The sequence below is a fragment of the Accipiter gentilis genome, chromosome 7 (assembly GCF_929443795.1).
Source record: "Accipiter gentilis chromosome 7, bAccGen1.1, whole genome shotgun sequence".
NCBI lineage: Eukaryota > Metazoa > Chordata > Aves > Accipitriformes > Accipitridae > Astur > Astur gentilis.
In genome coordinates, this window is record NC_064886.1 from 10,343,049 (window position 1) to 10,365,460 (window position 22,412).

Here is a 22,412-nt window from a genome sequence, read left to right on the forward strand (position 1 = left end):
ATACGGCCTCAGCCGGGAGGTGCAGCAGAAGATCGACCGGCAATATGACCCCGAGCTAGAGCAGATCCTGGTGCGGTGGATCCTGGCGCAGTGTGGCGGGGACGTTGCGCAGCCAGCACCTGGCAGGGACGGCTTCCAGCAGTGGCTGAAGGATGGCACTGTAAGTACCCCGGGGCGGGCCAGGGCAGGGGGCTGCTGCACCGTGCCGCCTGACCCCCGGGGTCCATCCCATCCAGGTGCTGTGCCGGCTCATCAACAGCCTGCACCCACGGGGCCAGGGGCCAGTGGCCAAGATCCAGGCATCTGCCATGGCCTTCAAGCAGATGGAACAGATCTCACAGTTCCTTCAGGCGGCTGAGCGCTATGGCATCGCTGCCACTGATATCTTTCAGACCGTTGACCTCTGGGAAGGTGAGTGGCTGGGTGGGCGTGGGGGACCGGGCTGGGGATGGACAGGGACAGGGCTGAGCCTGCCTGGGGCCTTGCAGGGAAGAACATGGCGTGCGTGCAGAGGACCTTGATGAACCTGGGCAGCCTGGCCGTGGCCAAGGGCGACGGGCTCTTTGTGGGAGACCCCAACTGGTTCCCCAAGTAGGTGGTGGGTGCTGGGGGGGGCGGTGCTGGGCTGTGGGGTCTCACGGAGACGCTGACACCCACCATGCCTACAGAAAGTCGCAGGAGAACCGGCGCGTCTTCTCCGAGGACAAGCTGAAGGAGGGCCAGAGCGTCATCGGGCTGCAGATGGGCACCAACCGGGGTGCCTCACAGGCTGGCATGACCGGCTACGGCATGCCCCGCCAGATCCTCTGAGCGCCCATGCCGCCCCCTGGCTGCCGCCGGCATGGCCTCCCCAGGCCCTGCCTGTGAGGGGTCCCCTGGGGCCAGCCCCCAAACTGCCTTAACCCCGCCCGTCCTTATGGACCAGCCAGCTGTTCCCCGGCCTGGGCACCCGCCCCCCTGCCAGTATTTCCAGGACCAAAGTCTTTTTTTATTATTATTATTTTGCTGGGCACGTGTGAGGGAAGGGGGCTGCTGCACTGCCCCCCCCCACCGCTGCACCTGCAACCCCCCAGTGCCTTGGGGGCCGTGGTGCCAACCCCAGCCCTGCCACCGTGCTGGGAGGGCAACCACCCCCCCCCCTAACCCCCCCAACCCCCCCAAATAAAAAGCTCCTTTTCTTTCCAGGCCTGGATAGTCATGATGGGGGGAGGGGGGGACACCTGGGCTGGAGTGGGGGGCATGAGGCCCCTGGGTGAGGGGAGACCCCGGGGTGGAGGGGGGTGGGGGGACCCGGGCCCAGGGTTGGTTGAGGGGACCCCAGCCTGGGGGCACAGGGATCCCACTGCCTCGTTCCACAGCATGGTGGCAGCCAGGCCACGCGGAGGGGCGGGGCAAGGGCCGAAGGGGCGGAGCTGATGGAGCAGGGCAAGGGCTGAGAGGAGCGGGCGAGAGAGGCGGGACAAGGGCTGGTGGGTGGGGCTGGCTGGCGGGGGCGGGGCAGTGGCTGACTAACCCGCGCCTGAGCGCGCGCGCGCGCGCACACACACACACACACACACACACCCACACCCCCACACCCACACCCACACACACACACACACACACCCCCCCACACACACACACACCCCCCCACCCACCCCCCCCTGTCCACCACAGAGTGCGCCCTCCTACCGTCCCGCGCGGCCGTCCGGCCTCAGCCCCGCCCCCGTGCGCGCGCTCGGGAACGCCCCGCCCGCGCGGCGGTTGCCAGGGGAGCGGGGGAGGGGGCGCGTTGTCATGGCGACGGTCAGCGGCTGCTGAGCGGAGCGGGATGGTGAGCGCGGCCCGTACCGGTGCGCCGGGCCCGGTCCCCTCTCTCCGGGTCCTTCCCCCCCGCCGCAGCCCGTTCACGTCCCCTGTCCCCCCGCAGCCCGCCAGCGTCCCCGCACGCCCCGGCCGTGGCCCCAGCCAGCCCCGCAGCCGATACAGGAGGAGGGCCCGGAGCACCGCGGTGGATGAGCTGCTGTTCGGGGAGAGCCGGGTAAGGGGGCCGGGATACCGGCGGGCACCACCGGCGGCCCGACCCCTCTGCATCGGGCAGTGCCACGGAGGGGTGGGTGTGGCCGGGACCTCACCAGGCCAGAGCCGGCCCCATTCTGCCCGGGGCACCGTGGTGCTGGGGTCCTGCCCGGGGTCCTCAGCCCGGCTCGGGCACTCTCCGGGCAGGGAGCGCTCGGTGCTTCAGCCCCTCGCACCTCATCTGCCGGCCCTCATCCCGCCCTGCTCACCCCGGCTCGCTCGCCAGAGGCTCTTCTCCACTAAATTGCCTCCACGGTCCCTGTTTTCCAAGCCTCCCGGGTGAGGGACGCTGTCGCACCCTTCGCCAGCCCTCCCCGGGCCCTGCCACCTCTGCGCTCTTAATGCATTGCCTGCTGTGGGAGCCCAATGTTCAATTCCTTCTGGGAGAGCTCAAAATCCACCCCCGCCTCCTGGGAGTGTGCCAAGGCACCAGACCAGACCAGGGACTGCGTGTGCCTCTGTCCTCCTTGATGCACACTTCTACTTTTCACAGGGTAATTAGTTAATTAGTGAGATAAAGGAGGCTCAGGAGGTTAGACACCCTGGTAAAGGGGAGGAGCTGGCATTACCAGGTTTGTACATTAGATAGTGGTTATTTCATGTGGGATAGAGAGAGAGTCCTTGGAGCAGGGGCTGGAAGCTTCCAGAGCAGCTTGTTGCCAACATATTTAGACTTTCATCAGGGAGCTACGAAATCGGTCCCCTTGGAGACGAGGCAGAATTGCAGCAGGTCTCTGACCTCCTGGCCGGATGCCCTGGCCATTGAGAGAGGAGATAAACAGAGAGCAACAGCTCTTTCCTCTCCAGTCTTGTAAGGAAAAGGCTGTCTTCCTCCACACTCGTCCCTCAGCTGTCCCCGGCTCCTGCAGGAGAGCCCAGGGGAGAGCTGCAGCCACTGTCACCGAGATGGATGATGGCATTTTCCAGGCAAGGGTGATGCTTTGGATGTCCTCCTCCCACTACTACTTCCCCCACCTCCTTTATCAACTCTCCCAGGTGCTCTCCCCATGGCAGGTTGGGTTTATGGCTGCAGCCGTTGGCTCGCCCCACACTTGGCATCCTCTTTGACACAGATGAAGGCACAAGGGCCAGGCTGGATGCCACTGGAGTTTGGCCCATCTCACGCTTGCCATCTCTTCAGCTGTTAAAACATTGGAGGCATCTCCACTGGGGCTGCGGCAGGTGGCTGGCTACCATGAGGGGACCACGTTGTGTTTGAGGCACTTGTCCCTCCGTGGGGGTGTGTGTTTGTGGCTGTAATTTCCTCTCCTGGGTCTTATTGTTTGAAACAAATCTGTCCAAAAAGACTTGCCAAAACCCATTGGCTTTTCAGAGGAGAGGAAGGAAGAGTGTAATGAAGATTGCCTCCGCTCCCAACTGGAGGCTGTATGGATGGTTTGCCTCGTGGGGCAGGAGGTTGGGAATGCTCCCGGCAAGCAACCTCCTCTGAGGCTGCCGGGTCCGTGTGCCTCGGACACCCTACAAGCCGAGGAGCCCCAGGCAGGTTTATGATCTGTTATCTCAGAAGCCTTCAAGGCAGTTAGATAAAAATGTTGTAATGCTCCTATGGGTGATAATTGAATTCCCTGAGATTAATCCAGGTCTAGTCCAAGGAGTTCTGGCTACAGGGGCAATGTGCGGGCTGGCTGCAGTGAATAACACTATTATCTTTGTTTGCATAGGTGTTTCAGTGACAAACCCTTTAATTCAACAGCTCCCACTTGGGGCCCCCGGTGGCTGGGAAGCTGCTCTGGTACCTGCCGTGCTGGACTGCGGGAGAGCCCGTGGTTCAGGGCCATCAGACCTGTAAAGTGAAATATTACAGACCTGTAAAATGGAAATATTGCCAGCAGCAAGTTCCCAGGGAACTGCTCATTGCCCGGCCGGCTGTAGGATTTGTTCCAGCAGTTGCTTAGGATTTTAAAGCTGAACTGGTATATAGAAGTCCAAGGGAAACCACACATCTGTGTGTACCTTAGATGAGCTCTTGTGGTTCCCTGACCTGGGCAAGTATCTTGCTGGGACGCCTACCCTCTGGTTGGGCTCAGGGAAGCAACCCTGGCCTTGGGAAGTCGAACCTGCCCTGCTGGGCTCGGGTCTCCTGGCCAGGGACCATCCCGCTCGGCTGCTGGAGGTTTGCTCTGCAGACCAGTGCCTGCTCCAAAACCCTCCTTCCCGTGGGATTGTCGGCAGCCCGGGGGGGCTTCACCCCGGACTGGACGAAGAGCCTGTTCCTGCCCATTGGAGACCCTGCGGCCTGATCGGAGCTTCCCATGGAGCGGCCCCACGAGTGCTCGGGACACCCCTCGGCTTCTGCCGCCCCTCCGGGGGCACCCAGCGCCTACCCTGCCTGGGGAGTGCGGAGCGGGGTCCCCGAGTCACCCCGCAGCCGGGTGACGCTTCACTAGGTGGCAGTCTCGGCTCGAGCGAAGGGACCAGCACCGGTCCGGGCTGGACTGGGAGGACCGGTTTCTGCCCAGGGCTGCCTGCCGTTTGATTGCCCTGCAAGGCCAGACCTCGAGCTGTCCCCGCTTCTCCCTCCCCAGGACCCCCCTGCCAGCTCCCAGCCAGTTTGGGTCAGTCTGGGCTGGTTTCCACCCAATTTTTCCTGAGGCCGTGGGGCTCAGCAGGACAGAGGTGCTGGTGGCCACAGTGAGGAATGGGGCAGTGGGCAGCCCCCATCAGCTCAAGGTAGCCGAGATGATGCTTGAGCATTTGTGAGGTCTTGCCCTGAGCAAGCAGCTACCAGCTCATCGTTTACTTCAAATTCGGGTGAGAGACTGACGCCCAGACTTTTATAGTAAAACGAGTGCCATAGGGGTATTTTTGGTTATCCACTCATCAGGCCTTCGGAGGTGGGGCTGTTGAGGCAAAACACCTTTCTCATGCCCAGACGTCACTGGTCTTGGCAGTGTGAGAGGGTGTTCGTCAGATCTCAGGGGAACCTTGCGGCCTCTGGTGCCCAGAGCACCTCTGTGCCCAGGAGCAGGGGGCAGAGAGCTGTGTGCGGGCCAGTGGCAGGAAAGCCAGAGTAAACCTAATCCTTTCTTGCAGAACCTGCAGCAGTCGTGCTCCGGCAGCCCTGTTGTGATCCTTCAGGATGTGCAGACTGCCCCAAAAGCATCACCCTCTGGCAGGCACAAGCCCAAGACCACCCGTCTCATCACCCAGGACTTCATCCGTGACCTCGTGTAAGTCTGTGCCTGAGTGGCAACTCTGAGGAGCTTTTGGGGCTCTGCAAGTCTGTCACAGCACCGTCGCAGCACATGGACCTTGTCCCACTGTTTGCCAGGACATCTCAGGGTAGGAGGGATGGGCAGCAGCGCTCCGATACGCCTGGTTTGGGCAGCAATGGAGCCAGTGAGCACTGAGCATTTTACAGAGGTACTGAATCATCATAAGAACCTGTAAAAAGCAACATAAAACCTTCTCAGCAGCCAGAAAAGCTCCTTCTGGTCTGAACAGCCCCCCAGGGTAGCACCTGCCCCCCAGCACATATCAAACGCTGCCTCCCGTGCCCCTATACCAAAAAGCCCCATGTGAGAAAGGCAGTAGAGTGTTGCCTGCAGCCCCTGCACACCAGGAGCTGTGTATTTCTCTACAGGGATGTTTTATAAGCAAGACTGAACTGTAAGAACCCTGGCCCTAATTACTACACCTCATTAAAAGCCTGCAGCACATAGACAAGAATAGGGCCATTATCCCAGCCAGCTCCAATTTAGCCTCATTTTGACCTCTCTAAATATTCCTTGTAGTTGTCGTTCGGTGTGAGGTTCATCTTCTCTTCCTGTTTTGAACTTCTGTGTAATGCTCTTACACCCTGTAAAACGTGACACCCGCCCTGCGGATGGTTCAGGTTTGGGTTTGGGTTTTGTGGAGAGTGAAATGGCATAGAGGCACAGGTGCAGGCTTTTGAGGCTGGTTCAGGCTTTCAAGGCTGGTACCTGGTTTTATACTTTCACATTCTTGTTTGACCCTGCTGCTGAAGCTGAAGGCCAATTTGCAGATGTGTCGCACGGCCACAGCTCCAGCTGAAGCTAAGGGAAACTGTGCTGGTTTAATTCCTGAAAATCAGGCCCTAGACATCCCAGGCTGGTCACCCAAACACTGGGACGACTAAAGCAGTGGCCACTGTATCATTACATTTATTAGTGCCGTTGTGACCATTAGCCATTCTTTAAAGCGTCCTGGAATCCGATGCTGTGATGCAGCTCTCGAATGATCATTATGCAGGTATCTGTTCATATTCACAAGGGTGGATGAAAGGTGACACACAATAATAATGAGTAAATTCTTAGTCCTGAACATCTTCAAAGTGCTCTATGCATTTGGTTAATATACGCTCCTACACCACACGCGTCACCATGGTATCTGAGTAATACAAAGAGTAATTAACTCCTTACAAGTCCCCTGGAAAACAGCCCTATATTATTATCCACATTTTTACAAGTGGGGAAATGGGGGCACCAAGAGCTTCGGTGATTTCCTCTAAACCACAGCATGAGTCACGGGCAGAGTTTGTGGCTCTGCAGTGTCCTGCAGAGCCAGGGTGACGGCTGGAGGGACACCTGCCAGCACTGGGAGGGGAGAGGGTGCTCTGTGTTTGGGCAGCGCAGCGTTTCCTCATCTCGTGCCGGGTAGATTCCCAGGACAGCAGAGCCAAAGCTGAACTATGCTGTGCAGATCTGGAGTCTGAGCAGGCTGAGTGTCATTAAACAGAGTGAAAAGGCAGCTTCTGCTCCCCAAAATCTGTCTGCACAGAACAGAGGTTTCCATCTGGCACGCAGGAGCAGTGACAGTCAGTCTGGGGGACAAGGCTGAGCAGCTTGTCCCGCTGGAAAAGGGGTGAGGGCAGTGGTCAAAATTTTCCCAAATGAGAGCTGGGAAAGCCAAGTTGGACTGAAATAGTTTCAGCATTTTTTTACTGGGGCTGACTAGGCCCATGCTGAAAGTTTTGGGGTTTTCCCAGGAGGCCCCTGGCCACCCCACTGAGCATCCTGTCCCCCATGCATCACAGTGTGGTGCTGCTTTCACTGCACTTTCTGTTTCTTCCTCCCCCTGACCAGGAGAGTCAGGTCCCCACAGCTCAGGCACTTCCTGCATTGCTCTTGGGTGACTCCTGGTCGCAGAGCGGCTCCCGCTGCCCCTGGTATGGGCAGCCTAGGCAGGTCCTACAGCCAGGCAGGGAGATCAGCGGGGCAGGGAATGGAGGGAGCTGTCGGAGGCTCCATGCCACTGACTGCTACCTCTCTGTGCCCTGCTCCTGGTACCACCAGCATCCCTGCAGAGAACCCAGCAGCATCCCTCATTATCGGTCAGGAGGATTTCCAGCGCATTAAAGAAGCAGCTAGAGTCCTGACCAAGGAGGAGCGTGAAGCCAAGCTGACAGCCCTCAGAGCGGAGAAGGAAGCCATTCTCGTAGGCATTTCCACCCCTGCCCCTTCTTTCCTTGCTTGCTGACAGGTCTCGGGCTGCAGGTGGAGGTGCATGCACCCAGGTAGAGCCAACCTTGTGGGTCAGAGACGTGCCAGCTGTGGCTGTCCCCAGAGCTCTGCTCAGGGGCCACCACCTTCATCCCCCTTTCACCCACATTTTCGTGTGCCCATGGCTACCAGGGCAGCATGCAGGGGAGGCAGCACGGCAGTGTGTCTCGAGTCTCCTCTGATCCCCAGCCCAGGAGGGGCCGTGAAGGATCTCTGGGTTTGCCTGGTCCATGGGTGGTGAAGGAGTCCCACGCTGATTGCATCCAGCATTCCCACACTGGTTGCTCCCCCAGCCCATGGTAACCCCGGAGTCTGTGACAAAGCCTCTTGTGCTGCATTTCTGCCACCCTGCAAAGGGAGTGGGGTGTCCTAATAGAAGTGTGGGAAGGGGCTACCTAGCCCCTGGGCCAGTGCTGGAGGAGCCTGCCATGCCCCTCGGCTCCATGCCGGGGATGCGGTGTGGTGAAGCATGCCCCTTGTGAGTCAGGCTGCCCCACAGCACCCTTGGACAGGCTCAGCCTCACAGGGCTGCCCCAGGAGCGCATTTGGCAGCCCTGCCTGTCCCCTCAGGAGGCAGTGAGTGAGCGCAAGAGTGCAGCGAAGCAAAAGGCCATCCTGCAGCAGCAGATGGGGAAGCTGAGCGAGCTGGAGGAGGAGGCGCGGGAGCGGGCCCAGTACCTCCTGCAGCGGGCGAGCAGGATGCGCATGGAGCAGGAAGACGAGATCAAGGAGTTCAGCGAGGTAGGGCCAGGGGCTCCCCAGCATCACCCAGCACCACAGGGCCTTCTGCCAGCATTAAGACCTGCCTGAGCTGCCTGCTCGGACAGGCTGCTGAGAGCCCCCATGAGCTTCACCTAGGTGCTCTAGACCTGAACCCTGCTCTACTTGTTGCTACCCAGGGTCTTCCTCTCCTTCCCTTTTCCCCCTCCTCATCTGTGTGTCTGTCTCTGCTGCCACTGCCAAGTCTGACTCGGAGACCAGGGAGACCTGTTGTCCCCACAGCTGATCCTTGGTGCCAAATGCCACATGATCCGTGACATGCAGATCCTCGAGAAGCAGCTCATCGCAAAAGAGCTGGAGGAAGAAGAGAAGCGCCTGGCCAAGATGATGGAAGTGGAGAGGAAGAAGGCTGACGAGATGCAGGAGGAACTGGAGCGCAGGAGGAAGCAGGAGTTGATCAGGTTTGCAAGTGTCCCTCTTCCCTGCAGAGGCATCCTTCCTCTTCCCAGGTCTTGTGCGAGAGCTGGGGTAACCTCCAGCTGCTGGCTTCACACCACAGCACACTTCCCAGTCACTGCAGCTGGACCAGGCAGCATGACACAGCAGACACACCACCTGATGTCCATGCCAGCATTTCTGCTTTTGGGAGTGGGACAGAGCCAGAGGGAACCCTTCCACTCTCTTCTTTCCAGAGGGAGGCAGGAGCTTGTAAAGCAGATGGAGCAGAATGCCGAGGAGCGGGCTCTGAGAGCTCAGCAACGGGACCAGGAGGCACAGGAGCTGCTGGAGTTCCTGGAGCAGCTGAAGATGGAGGACCTGAAGGTGTGACTGGTCCCCCACTGGGGAGCAGGGGGGACTGGAGCTAGATTTTCACCTTGTTGGAAGTTTGGAAGGGTGACCCAGTGCTGAGTAAGTTGGACTTGGTGTGTGGAGTCAACAGCCATCAGAATTAAAGCTCTGGTCTCTTGGGGAAGTTGAGGCATCCTCAGAAAGTAACCCAAGCTGCTAAGCCCTCCCTTGCTGTGAGTGTGCTGCTGGGCCCTCAGGAAGGCACATGGGGAGGAGCGGAGGGAGTGCTTTGTTCTGTGGCGCTTGCCCTGTCACTCTCGGACCCTCTGCACCGTTTTCAGGACTTGGAACGGAGACAGGAGCAACAGAAGAAAGTCCAGGCTGAGATTAAACACATCAATGATGAAAACCAGAGGTGCAAGGAGGAGCAGCGGGAGCAGGAGAGAATGGCAGATGAGCAGGTGCTCGAGTACCAGAGGCAGAAAATGGTAATAGGACTGAGCATGTGTGGCAATGGCATAGGTTCAGCAGGCAGCAGAGGTGCTGCAGGAAGCTGCCACAAGGGTCTGTCCCACACAGGAGCGTGAGGCTGAGTTGGAAGCTGAGCAGGAGAGAATCCGTCGGGAGAAGGAGAAGGAGATGGCACGCTTGAGAGCCATGCAAGAGAGGGCCCGGGACCACCAGGCAGAGCAGGTGAGTGGCTTGCTGACATGCAGTTTGCTCCTGTGCTGGCTCACTTGCCACCTTCCTCATCACCACCCCAGCAAAGTGGAAGGTCCCCTGGATGTGGTGGGTCTACTGGGGCATTGAAGGTCTGGACCAGCACCTGGAGCAAGGTGATGTCCTGGAGCAGAGCTGGCTGTGGTGCTGGGAGAGAGGCAAAACCACGGTCAAGTGCTTCCATACCTCCCCCCGAGGGAAGCCCTCCATGACCCCTCCAGCGTTGCCACTGTCCCGCTTTGTCAGGACGCGCTGAGGGCCAAGCGCAGCCAAGAGGCTGCTGAGCGAGAGTGGCGGCGCAAGGAGAAGGAGGCGGTGCAGAGGAAGGCCGAGATGGAGCAGATGCTGAAGAGGAGCCGCCTGGAGCAGATTGCCCAGCGGGAGCACAGCATGGCCGTGCAAGTGCAGCAGGACCGCCACGAGTTTGAGAGGATTCTCAGGTGAGAGGGACAGTACTAGGAGCTCACTGGTGAGATGGCTGGCCCCTGCCTTGTGAAATGGGGCTGAGGGATGGGTGACACAGTGGCAGGGGGGCTGCTGTGGGGGCTCCCAGCGACAAGTCAGCAAATCCGGTGGCTCTGGTGCTGGCCAAGCCCCTGTGGGCAGGTTATCAGCACCTGCAGGGGCTGGAGCAGAGCCTCTCATCTGCCCTGGCTCTCCCGCAGGGCCCAGCAGGAGCAGATGGAGAAGGAGAAGGCAGAGGAAGCACGGAAGGCAGGTCTGCAGCTCGCCCATGCTAATGACGTCAGGCGCCAGATGCAGGAGCGTCAGCAGCAGCTGGCGCAGGAGCGGGTCGCCGCCTTCAAGGAGTGCCAGCGGCTGGAGGAGGAGGCCCGCCAGCGCAGCCAGCGCATTGCCCAGCTCAAGCAGCAGAAGATGCAGGAGCTCAGGTGAAGTGCTGCCAGTCGCCACTTACTTGCCTGGTTCCCTGCACGTCCCTAAGTCCTCCTAGGCTTCCCACCATCTCCTGACCCCTGGACCACATCACAGGTTCTTCTGCATACTCACCAAACAGGATCTGGTCCAGGCCCATGGTCCTAAAGCTTGGCTCCAGTGTAGTACAGCATGCCTGATGATTTCTTTCCTCTGCAGATCCTCCGGCATCCCTGAGAAGTACTGCGCCCAAGTGGAGCGGAGGGCTCTGAGCCGAGCAAGCACAGCCCCTGGCCAGGCTCAGCCCCATGAGGAGTGAAGCTCCAGTTCCCCAGCGACTTAGGGGTTTCCATTAGGCTGAGTTTTCAATGAACAGAGATGTTTATGGAGCAGACAGTGTCTTTCATCCTTCTCTTGCTTTGGATTTATGGGCCGGGAGCTGCCCTTGGGGTTTGAGTAGCCCAAAGGCTCATTGTCCAACCTGCCACACTCCCAGAACCAAGGTCACCCCTTGCCCATCTCCCCACACACACTGGGTGAAAGCTGTCAGAGGTGGCCTGTGTCCTTGGAGGAGCCAGGAGCATCCCCAGGCCCTCGGCATGGCTCAGTGTCACCACCAAAGCAGTGTGGGTGTTCCCAGCCCACGCAGGGTAGCTCAGGTAGAGTCCCCATGAGCCAGGCAGGCTCTTCATGCACACAGCCCTGGCCCTGGCTGCCCACAGCTGCATCAGCCCTGGCAGTGCCACCTTCTCACCAATGTGTCACCTCCGGGCCCTGTGGCAGCGGCCTTCTGCAGGGGCAAAGCAAAGAGACCGGAGCATGATGCAAACATTTAAAATCCATTTGGATAGGGACTGGCAGCTTCAGAGAGCCAGGATCCCATAGGAGTGGCTCTGATTAATTGTCAGAGCAGCTGAAAAATAAGGAGAGCTGGCACAGGTGAGACCGCCCAGGGCACGGGGACAGCTCAGGACTCTGCTGTGAGCCTGAGCCTCCTCCAGGCTGGGTAAATAGGAAGGACAAAATGCCATAGCCTCTTGTTATCTGTCCCTTCTCCAGCTGCTGCGTGTCCCTGTGGTGTGACATCCCTTCTGGGGCATGGGCTGAAATGCATTACTAGCTCTGCAGGGCATCTGCCGCCTCAGACCTAACCCTGAGCAAGCCCCTGCAGCCACCAAGCTCTCTGGGACCCTTGGGGCTTTGGCACCGGTGCCCAGCCCACAAAACATCTGCAGTGCTCTGTGCCAGGCTCAGCTGTCCATCCCCGGTCCCCAGCAGCCACATGCTGGTCGTGTCACTCTCGGTCACTGCCTTGGCCAGGCAGTCACAGCCTTGTTCTAGGCCAGGCTTAGCCCAGAGGGTTTCAAAGCCACCGCGCCAGCCACGCCGAGGGGACTGTGACCACCGGCGGGTGGCCAGCTGGGGTGGAGCGGCTTCCCCACCCTTCCTGCACGAGCAGGGCTCCCTACGCCGAGGAATGCAGGAGTCACTGGCTGGGGAGCCAACGCTGTGCCGGCAAGGAGCCCCGAGCCACGGTGAGCCACGGGCCCGTCACGGCGGGAACGGCCACGTGGGAACAGCCCCGGCAGGCGGCACCCCTCACCGCGTCGGTGCTGCCCCAGGGCCAGGCCACGCACAGGGGCCCTGAAATCACAGACGCGGCAAAGCACGTGCTGGGTTCAACCCCAATTCCCAGCACAGGGCCGGTAAGGGTTAACTGGCAGCGGTGAGCTCAGCTTGGGGCCAGTAAATGGAGCAACTCTTGGCCTCAGGGAGTGTTTGGGACTGGCTGGGTGGTGCTGCCGAGCCAGCTGGGGCAGTCATGGTGTGGAAAGTACTAGCATCGCTGTGCTGTGCCGCGGGGCAGTGCACAGGTGAGCTGGACATGGGGCCTGACCCTGGCCACAGCACCAGAGCAGCCCAGCGTGGGGGCTCAGCCCTGCCAACGGACATGGGCATGGACAATGCCCAAGGCTGGGGCTTGCCACAGGGCTGAGCATCCCCTGTGTGGCTCCCAAGACCTGCTGCAGAGCATCCCTGTCCCTACTTCTCTGTCTGCTGCCGAGCATCCCTGTTCTAGCTCCTCCATCTGCTGCCAAGCATTCCTGTCCCAGCTCCTCCATCCGCTGCCGAGCATCCCTGTCCCAGCTCCTCCATCTGCTGCTGAGCTTTCCTGTCCCAACTCCTCTATCTGCTGCCAAGCACCCCTGTCCCAACTCTTCCCTCCGCTGCTGAGCATTCCTGTCCCAACTCCTGCCCTCAGATCCCAGCAGGTTTCAGCCCTTCTCTTCCTCCCCTCCAGCTGTCCCAGTCTCCTCCAGCCACGCTGCTTGTCTCCTCCACTGTGCTGAGCATGACCCAGGGTGTGCTGCCCCTGTTGCTGCTGTGCCAGTGTCTCCATGCAGTGAGCCATGGCCTGGAGCATGAGCCAGGTCTCTGCACTGAATTTCAGCAGTGCCACCAGCACCAGCGTGAGCTTGGTGGGTGCCACAGTCCCCACATGGCTACATCTCCGTGCCCGCTTGCTGAGGGGGCAGGACCGGAGGAGGGATCTGCAGGAGCTTAAGCTCATGGTCAAACCACACCTTTAAGCTCTTCCAATTGCCCTGAGTCCTGCTCCAAGACCAAAATCCTTTCGGGACCTGCATGGGGCCAAGTTGGCACTTCCGTGCAGCCACAGTGCTCAGCCATGTTCCTGCAGGGTCCCAGGCAGTCTTTTACCACCAGCCACACTCATCCCACCGGTGCCCACATCAGGGTACCAGCCACTGGTCACCATGGGGTCCACAGCCCCCCTGATCCCTGCTCTGCTGCTCCAGGTGCCCCAAGGGTGTGCTGGTGCCTCCTGCCCACGGTGCCTGCAGTGACCCCCCAGCCCGGGTCCGGCTGGATGGGAGGCCATACCATGGCGATGCTTAATTACCAGGTAGGGAGTGGAGCAGGGCGGCATCGCTCACGCACAGCTTGGAGCCACTCAGTCATCCCAAAGGCATCCGCCCCACAGGGAGGAGCACCCTGGCCCAGCATGTAAAAGCAGCCCCGCACGCCCGGCTGCCTTGTCGCCTCGGAGCCTCCTCTGCTCCCGCTCCTCCTCACCACCCGGCACGGCTGCAGCGTCATGGCAGGGCACGGCGCCAGCCTGCTCCTGCTCCTGGGTTTCATGCCAGGTAGGCACTGATGGATCCCTGCACTTGGACCTGCTCCTGCAGCAATGCCGCCGAAGATGGAGGGGTCCCTGCCCAGCCTTGGGGAACCCTAGGGTGCTGGATACATCCCTGGTTCTGCCCTGACACACACCTGTCTTGGCCAGAGCCAGGCGGGTGGCATTGAGCCCGCCAAGTCCCTTTGTCCCCGATGCAGCTTCACAGGACCCAGATGGTGCCAGCCCTGATGGGTACTCAACCCCACCAGGACACCCAATCCCTGCAGGTGCCTGGCCCTGGGAGATGGCTTCCTGCCCCATTCCTGCTCCCTGCAGGTCGGGGTGCTGCGAGGTGTGGGGTTGGGGCGCATTGTGGCACAGGTTTGGGGTGTTCCCAGCTGGTGCGATGTGTGCCGTTCTCTCCCCAGCTCTCCTCCTGGCTGTCAGGATCAACAGCAAGGGCCGGGAAGTGTTGTACCTGGCCAAGGGTGACTCGGTGAAGCTGGGCTGCCCCTATGTCCTCGAGCCTGAAGACAACGGTCCCCAGGGTGTGGGCATCGAGTGGATCCAGATCACGCCCGAGCGGCCCGGACCGGAGAATGTGGTGAGTGTCACTTGCCCCAGCAGCTGCCATCCCACCATGCAGGCAGGGCAGGCAGGGCTGGGATGGACCAGATGGAGCCCAGCCAACCAGGCAAGGACAGGCAGGACAGGCAAGGTCTGGCAGGGCAGGGAAGGACCAGGAAGGACAGGCAGAGCAGGGAAGGACCAGGCACAGCAGGCAGGGCTTGGAAGGACCAGACAAAGCCCAGCAGAGCAGGCAGGACAGACAAGGTCTGGCAGGGCAGGGAAGGACCAGGCAGGACAGGCAGAGCAGGGAAGGACCAGGCAGGACAGGCAGAGCCAGGAAGAGTCTGGGATTGCTGGGCTGGGAAGGACCAAGCAGGGTAGGGAAGGGCCAGGCAGGGTCTGGCAGGGCAGGGAAGGAACAGGCAGGGGCAGGCAAGGGCAGGCAGGCACCGGGCAGTGCATTTCCTTCCCCAGCTGGCAGCCCCAGGTCCCCTGACCTGGACCAGCCCTGCCCAGTCTCCCCGCTTGCCTCCCCCAGTTCCTGTCTTACCACGACCACCACGTCAACTACGGCAGTGGCTCAGGGCTGCAGGACCGGGTAGCCTTCGTGCAGAACGACCCCAGCCAATACGACGCCTCCATCCGCCTGGCCGACCTGCAGGTCTCCGACACTGGCACCTACCAGTGCCGGGTGAAGAAAAATACCGTGGCCGTGCACGAGGTCATCGTCACTGTGCAAGGTGAGCTCCCCCCTTCCCCGTGCCCCTCTCCCGGGTGCTCCAGCTAGCCCCCAGTGGCCCTGGTGGTGACAGTGTCCCTCTCCCTGCAGAGAAGCCAGCCACCCCGCAGTGCTGGACCGAGGGGGAGGTGACAGAGGGAAGCAGCATCCTGCTGCGGTGCTACAGCCGGGGAGGCACCTCCCCGCTTGCCTACCAGTGGGCCAAGCTGGCTGATGGCTACGGCGGGGGACGCCTGCCCTCCGGCACCATCCAAGGTGGGTTCTGGCGGGGCTGTGCCCACCCAGGGCGCTTCTCCAGGGTACTCTGCTGGGTGCGGGGGATACTCATGGGTGGGGTGTCCCTGTCTGTGAGTGCATGTGTTGGTGGGTGCCCAGGGCTGTGTGCATCGAGATACATGGGTGTCTGTGTGCACCTGTGGTCATGGATGTCCCTGTCTGTATGTGCCTTGATCCTGTGCACCCGTGACTGGTCTGCACAGTGGGGCTGACAGGGCTGTCTCTCCCCGCTGCAGGACGTGCTCCTGGCGACCTGTTAATCCGTAGCCTGTCGGAGGTGCACGCTGGCATCTACCAGTGCCGCGTCGCCAACCGCGTGGGCTACTCTGTGTGCCAGCTCAACCTCAGTCTTGTGCCAAGTAAGTGCCACTATGGGCAGGACAGCGCCGGCAGGGTGCTGCTGGGGGCTGGCTCTGAGTGCCAGTGTGCCACCTGGGGCATGGTGACCAGTGGGCAGCCGGTGGGGAGGCCGGCGGTGACAGGCTGTGCTCCCACGGCAGGAGGAAGGCAGGCGGGCATCATCGTGGGCTCTATCCTGGGGTCCCTCCTGCTCCTCAGCCTGCTTGGGCTCCTCATCTGGGCGCTGATCTGCCGCTACCGCCGGAAGGAGTGCCAGCGAGCGTGCAGTGACTGCAGGTGAGGGGCACGGGATGGGTACAGGGCCAGTGGGCACCGGTGGGTGCTGCTGGGCACTGACGGGCATCACTGGGTATTGCAGGGGACTGGTGGGCACTGCTGGGTACCACTAGGGGCTGATGGGCACCGGTGGGTGTCACTGGGCACTGACAGACATCACTGGGCATTACTGGGGACTGATGGACACCCACAGGCACCACTGGGTACCACTGGGACCCAACGGGCACCCATGGGCACTGCTGGGTGTCACGAGGCACTGATGGCCACCATGGATCACCTATGGGTACCACCAGACAATGATGGGGACTAACAAGCACTGATGGGCACCAATGGGTGGCACTGGGTGCTGATAGGTACCACTGGGAACTGCCAGGTACCAATGGATCCCAGTGAGCACTGGTGGGTGCCATCAGGTAGGTACTAATGTGTGCCAGAGGGTACCGATGAGCTGATGAGTGCCACCAGGCACTGGCTGGCAATGATAGAAACCAATGGGGTACCAATGGGTGCCACTGGGCACTGCCAGGCACTGCTGAGCATCCGTGAGCACCAAGGGGTGCCACCAGTCACTGATGGGTGCTGGTGGGTGCCACTGGGCACCACTGGGCACCACTGAGCACTGACATGTGCCACTGGGGCTTCCCTCTGCCCACAGGAGCAGCACAGGTGGCACCATGACCCGCACCTGCAATGTCTGTGCCCACCACAGCTACTCACCCCACGGCATCAGCTACATGCAGTGCCAGCACAGCGACGGCGACGAGCGGGCAGCTGCCCTCATGTGCAACGAGGGCATCCGGCACCAGGTTGCCTGCCCAGCACTGTAACCCCCCACTAGCCCCATGCCCACCCCCGATTCGGCTCCACAGGGGGAGTGACCGCAAGCCCAGAGCCGGCAGCACCGCCGGGATCCGGTGCCAAGCGGTGCAGGGCTATGCTGCCGGGGCTCGCCGTGCAAATTGAAGTCAGGAATCCAGCTCCTTCCTCCCCCCCGAAACAGCCCCGGGCTTCCAGCAAACTTCGTTTGGGTTCATCAGTTTGTTTTGTTGGTTTTCTTTTTTTTTTTTGGCCTCTTTTTTGTATGTCCCCCCCAGCCACAGCCCGGCTCTCGGGGCGGCTCCCGGCCCCGCTCCTGGAGGCATCCCTCGCTAGCGCAGCAATATTTATTTCTCTCCAGCCCGTCCCCTCGGCGTCGAGCAGGGACGTGGCAGCCCCGAATTGCCCAAACTGGCTGCCGGGCAGCCTCCCGCCTCTGGCCCAGCGCCACCGGCGCCCCCGCATTGACTTTAGCAATTGGGTGTTATTCGAGACGAGATGCCATTGGCACCAGGATTTGCAGTTTGGAACAAGAAAAAAAAAATGAAAAGAAATAAACTAAAGTGAATTCAGCGCTGTCCTGTTGCGTCTCGCCCCTCCCCGGCTGGGCAGCCCAGGGAGGAGGCAGCTGCTGGCCCCAGCACTGCATTCGGGAAGGTCCCGGGGAGTCGGCAGCACCGATTCACCGGAAAGGTGGAGGGAAGCTCGTCCTGGGATGGGTCCCATAACGCCATGGCAGTGGCAGGGCACCCGGCACATTCCTGGCAGCGCCCGTCCCAGTGTCCCGGCGTGGACGCTGCTGACACAACCCCACAGCACCCATGGGTGCTTTCTGGGGCTGCTGCCAGGGCAGGCTGCCATGCGGCCCCGGGTGCCCCACGCCAGCCAGGACGCCAGGCGAGCTGGGACGTGTTGGGGAGCCATCGCCTGGGGGCTGCTGTGACATCTGGCAGGGGATGGGGAGGCAGGACGCAGCCACCTCGGACCCCGAGCACCCCCCACAGTGCGTGGGAGGGAGAGCCTCAAAAAAGGAGCGCGGGCAGCCCCATCGCCAAAGATGCCCAGACCCGGGGTGCCCTAACCCTAATCTTAATCCTAACCCTAATCCAGTGCTGCCTGTAACCTTAATCCCCAGCCTGACTCACACCCTAAAGCTGGCACTGACAATAACCGTAACCCAACAATAACCCCTACCCTAACCCCAATACTAATACGAACCTTCACTCTGACCCTAACCCGGACCCTGGCGCTAACCCTAAACCTCATGTCAGTCCTAACCCTCACGTTAACCGCAACCCAGGTGCTAACCCCAATCCTAATCCAAATCCTAATGCTAAACCTAACCCTACCCCCACACCGGCCCCAGAGCTGAGACCGAGCAGGGCCGTCCCGCGGGGCGGGGGCTGCCCCCGCCGACCCCCGCCCCACAGACACCCCCCGGCCGGGCCGCAGCCGTAACTCCCGGCCAGAGCCTGAACCCGAACCCCGGCCCTTCGCTCCCTTACCCGACCCCGACCCCGACCCTGACCCCGCCATAGCTCCAGCCCCAGCCCGGGCTCCTCCCACCTGGTGGGCACCGGCACCGGGACCCGCCACCTCGCCCCGGCCGCGGCGCGGAACAGCTGGCGAGGACGTCACGGGCCACGCCCCCGCCTTCCCGGCCCCGCCCCGCCGGCAGCGCCCGTCGCGGCCGCTAGGGGGAGCGCGCGGCGCGGCGTCACGCGGGGCGGTTGCTAGGAGCTGTCGCGCGCGGCGTATGGCGGCCCGCTACGGCGCGGGGCAGGTGGGGGCGCGGAGGGGGCCCGGTGCTGGTGCCGGTGCCTGTGCCGGCTCTCACCGGCCCCGCTCTGCCCGCAGTACGAGGACGCCTTCAGCCCCCACCGCCTGCAGAACTGGAGCGTGCCCCGGACAGGCCAGCAGGTACTCCCGGACCGGCCTCCCCCCGGGACCTCCCCCAGCCCCAGCCCGGACCCCTAGGACACCCCGGGACCCCTTCAGCCCCGGCCTGGACGCCAAGGACCCCCTGGGACCCCCCTCAGACACAGCCCGGACCCCCGGGACCCCTCTTAGCTCTGGCCTGGATGTGCCCTGGGACTCCCAGGACCCCCTTCAGCCCTGGCCCGGACCCCCAGGACCACCCCAGAACTCCCTCCAGCCCCGGCCTGGACCACCAGGACCCCCCAGGACCCCCCTCAGCCCTAGCCCAGACCCCCGGGGACCCCCCTCAGGTCTGGCCCAGACCCTACCTAGGACTCCCAGGACCCCCCTCAGCCCCAGCCTGGCCCCCCCGAGACCCCTCAGCTCCAGCCTGGACCCCCAGGACTCCCTGGGATCCCCTCAGCTCTGGCCCAGTCCCCCCTGGGGCCCCCCTCAGCCCTGGCCCAGACCCCTGGGACCCTCCCAGCCCTGGCCTGGACCCCCAGGACCCCCCCCAACCCCAGACTGGACCCCACCCCCCAGGACTCCTGGCCATACTTCCACCCCCTCCTCCCCCAGCGCCCCTTGCTGCGGGAGGGCTCCACGCTGATCATTGCGGATGACCGGGGGCACCTGCTCCCCACCGTGCCCCGCTCCCAGGTGAGCCAGATCCACGGGCACCTGTGGGGGGCCGGAGGTGACGCCTCCTGCCCCTCAGCCTGCACTGGGGCTCCCTGGAGCCCCAACACCCTCCCCTCCCCCTCTTCCTCTTAGGCCTCCCCATGGGGCACATTTGTGGGGACCTGGGACATGCCGCCGAGGATTCCCCCGGCCAGGCTGGACCTGACCTCCCGCTCGGCCACTGCTGCCGCGCAGCTCATGGACAGGATCCGTCAGCCTACTGCCCTGACCCACGCCTGCAATGGCCTCTGGACGGAGATCACCGGCAAGGTAGGAGCCCGTTGGGGCTCCAGTGTGGCTCACAGACATCTCCAAGGGTGGCTTCATGAGCTGGTGCAAATCACGGTGGGCCCTGCGCTGCAGGAGGCGAATTCTGGGAGAGGGTTTCTAGGGCTGGGGATGGCCCACGAGCAGATTTCAGAGGTGTTTTGTACAACGAGGCAGTGCCCAGTGCTTGGGCCACCACCTCCCCTTGCTCTCCGGACGGGGCTCCCTCCGCTTCACCCCAAATCCAGGCTCCACTGCCGGCAGGGTGCCTCGGCCGCTGCGGCTGATGCAGCGCCGGCAGGAGGAGCTCACAAGCCACCGCTCTCCTCCCATAGAAAAGCATCCAAGAATAGGGACTGCCCTGATGTGGAGGGGTTCCTGGACCCCCCAGCACTCCTTTTCCACTCCCTGCTTTTCCCTGGGGACTGCAGCAACAGCACCTTGGCCTCGGGCAGACCAGTCCCTGCCCCAAGTGCTTGGGTGAGCCCAGCACAGAGCCTGGCCCTGCAGCGAACCCCTCCACGGCAGCAGGGGCTGGCCCAGACCCACCTGCCCCAGCATTTCTGTCCGGTCCAGTTGCCACCCCCTTCTCCCACTGCCCCCCGTCCCCATCTTTGCACCACGAGCGTAGCACACATCTCCCTTCCGCAGCCCCAGGAGCCTTGGTCGGACACACAAACTGCCAAGGAACCTTCCCAAAGGAGCAGTCAGGCATCCAGCCAGGGTATCCAGCCTGCTGGGCCCCTGCCCGGGGCACCGCTAGAGGAGCCACCTGGCCCGGGAGCAGGAGCCGCGGCATTGCTCTCCCACAAGCCCGGCTGCACAGAGGTCCGGCTGAAGGCAAACGCGTCCCCAGAACCCCCAGCTGCACGCCAGCCTTGCTCCCAGCAGGCCAAGCATGAGGGACAGACCCCACACTCCCACCAGTCTGCTGTGACAGACCTCCGACGCAGGGACGCCGACCTGCCCAAAATCCCAGCCTTGATCCACCCTGCTCTGAGGGAGGCCAGCCCTCCGCAAGCCACCCTGACACAGGTCTGCGCTCTCAGCCAGGGGGGCTCCGTGGAAGCTGAGCCCTGGGGGGGCAGATCCCCCAGGCTCAGGGCATCACCTTGTGCGGGATGGGGAGAGGCCAGTCCTGGAGGAAGCACCGCAGATGCAAGAGCCAGGCAGCCATCTCGCGCTGTGCTGTGAGCTGGCTTTGCTCCCCTCCCTTCCCCTCCCCAGCTGCTCCCAGCCTCTCCTGCCAACCATCCACCCCTTTGGACATGCATACCAACAGAAAACACCTTTCTACCCCCAAGGGTGAGGAAGGGGAATGTGTCAAAGAAGCCTGAGTGAGGCAGACACTGGGAGACCACATGGCCTGCACTTGTGCTTTTGTGGCAATTGGAAAAATAGAGGTTTAAAGAAAAATAAATCCTTGTGTTTGGTTTCAGTAGCTCAGGGCAGAGCCCCAGACCAGTCCAGGCTGCGTGAGTCTGCGTGGTGCTTTGGTGTTGGATGTGGTGCCCTCTCCGGTTGTATCTCAGCTCTTCCCATTTAATAGCATCTCATGCTGGAAGTGTGGGACCAGCCGGAGGACTGGAGCTGTGCACAGCTCACCCGGCCTCTCCCCAAGCCAAGCAGCAGAAACCCTGCCATTGCAGGCTAGTTTCATCCATTCCTTTACCGGTCTCTTGGGGGGGTGGGGGGGGCCGGCAGGTCTGGTGTCGTTTCCCATCTGCCCCACCCATGGGGCAGTGCTGCCAGCCCCCTGCCACTGCTCACAAAAGGGAAATAAAGTCTGTGAAGCACAGCTGACAGACGCAGCAAAGTCTAACTTTGTTAGCAGCTGGCATACACCACAGAATAGCTCATTAGTGAGCAGAAGTGGGTTCCAAATAAAAGCCATTTCAGCAACTGCAGGAAGTAATTGGTTTAAAGCTAAAATACATTCATTTTCACCCAGGAGAAGCTCTCTCCTGCTGGGACATGCAGCTACACCAAACAGGATTCAGCAGTAAGTCTTCTCCCTCTGCTACACTGACAACAGACAGTTTTTCCTCCTTCGTGATTTCTCATCTCTGAGCTTCCACATCCCCTCAGGGCTGCAATGCTTTCTGCTAATTAAAGGAGTGGCAGATTTGTTAGGTCCAGCAGGCAAGAAGAGGAGCTGAGTGAGCGGGAAGGATGGGGCTCAGATCAGTGGTGGAAGTAAAAGCAGTCACATGGAAACAAGCCTGGCCAGTGTGAGGGATGTTGCAGCACATTATTGGACCAGCTCCCCTCCTGCCACTTCAGGTCTCCATCAAAAGCCCGATGAGGAGAGCAGATGTTCCCCATAAAGCTGACGTTTTGCCAGCTGATGATGTGAGCAAGGATTCTTCCTGAAACAGAGCCAAGACCCTCGCTGGGGCAGGAAAGTGGGACAAAGCTCCTGATGGGGACTGTCCTCTTTGCAAAAGCTTTGCTCCCAGTGGAAAATGTTAAGAATTGGTCAATTTGAGCAAAAGCTCCTGGACCTCATGCAGGTGTTTGTACCAGCAGAAATAACTGCAGTCCAGGTAGGAAATTCCTTTCTGCTGAGCTGGCAGCATTTCACAGACAAGTCAACCCTGCACCCCCAGCTCCAAAGGTCAGGCACTATACCTGCCTCGCTGCCGAGAGTTTGTTTTTCCATCACCCAGCTGCTCTGAGAAGTGGCAACTTCTTGGCTCTCAAAGCAAAACACCCTTTCCCGGCC

General features: G+C 61.4%; 2 protein-coding genes across 9 annotated transcripts; both read left to right on the top strand.

Annotated features, from left to right (window-relative positions):
• Positions 1–21: 21 nt before the first annotated feature.
• Positions 22–11,032, top strand: CFAP45 (cilia and flagella associated protein 45). Of its 3 annotated transcripts, XM_049804476.1 has the most exons (13): positions 22–160; positions 237–411; positions 1,910–2,020; positions 5,113–5,249; positions 7,335–7,476; positions 8,112–8,282; positions 8,544–8,722; positions 8,954–9,083; positions 9,392–9,538; positions 9,630–9,743; positions 10,017–10,210; positions 10,436–10,660; positions 10,863–11,032. In XM_049804476.1, the coding sequence occupies exons 1-13, from the start codon at positions 153–155 to the stop codon at positions 10,960–10,962; spliced, it is 1,833 nt and encodes a 610-aa protein (XP_049660433.1). In that variant the 5' UTR covers positions 22–152; the 3' UTR covers positions 10,963–11,032. The 3 variants fall into 3 exon arrangements, with proteins under 3 accessions (XP_049660433.1, XP_049660434.1, XP_049660435.1); XM_049804477.1 differs by lacking the exon at positions 8,112–8,282; XM_049804478.1 differs by lacking the exons at positions 22–160; positions 237–411 and adding an exon at positions 1,621–1,813.
• A 104-nt stretch (positions 11,033–11,136) lies between these two features.
• VSIG8 (V-set and immunoglobulin domain containing 8) lies at positions 11,137–22,386 on the top strand. Of its 6 annotated transcripts, none has more exons than XM_049804474.1 (11): positions 11,137–12,178; positions 14,214–14,389; positions 14,894–15,095; positions 15,185–15,349; positions 15,607–15,729; positions 15,853–16,006; positions 16,662–16,812; positions 18,680–18,742; positions 19,319–19,399; positions 19,514–19,690; positions 21,639–22,386. In XM_049804474.1, the coding sequence occupies exons 1-11, from the start codon at positions 11,926–11,928 to the stop codon at positions 21,714–21,716; spliced, it is 1,623 nt and encodes a 540-aa protein (XP_049660431.1). In that variant the 5' UTR covers positions 11,137–11,925; the 3' UTR covers positions 21,717–22,386. The 6 variants fall into 6 exon arrangements, with proteins under 6 accessions (XP_049660431.1, XP_049660429.1, XP_049660426.1 ...); XM_049804472.1 differs by lacking the exon at positions 21,639–22,386 and adding an exon at positions 20,339–21,367 and having other exon boundaries at positions 11,137–13,810; XM_049804469.1 differs by lacking the exon at positions 21,639–22,386 and adding an exon at positions 20,339–21,367.
• The last annotated feature ends 26 nt before the right edge of the window (positions 22,387–22,412 follow it).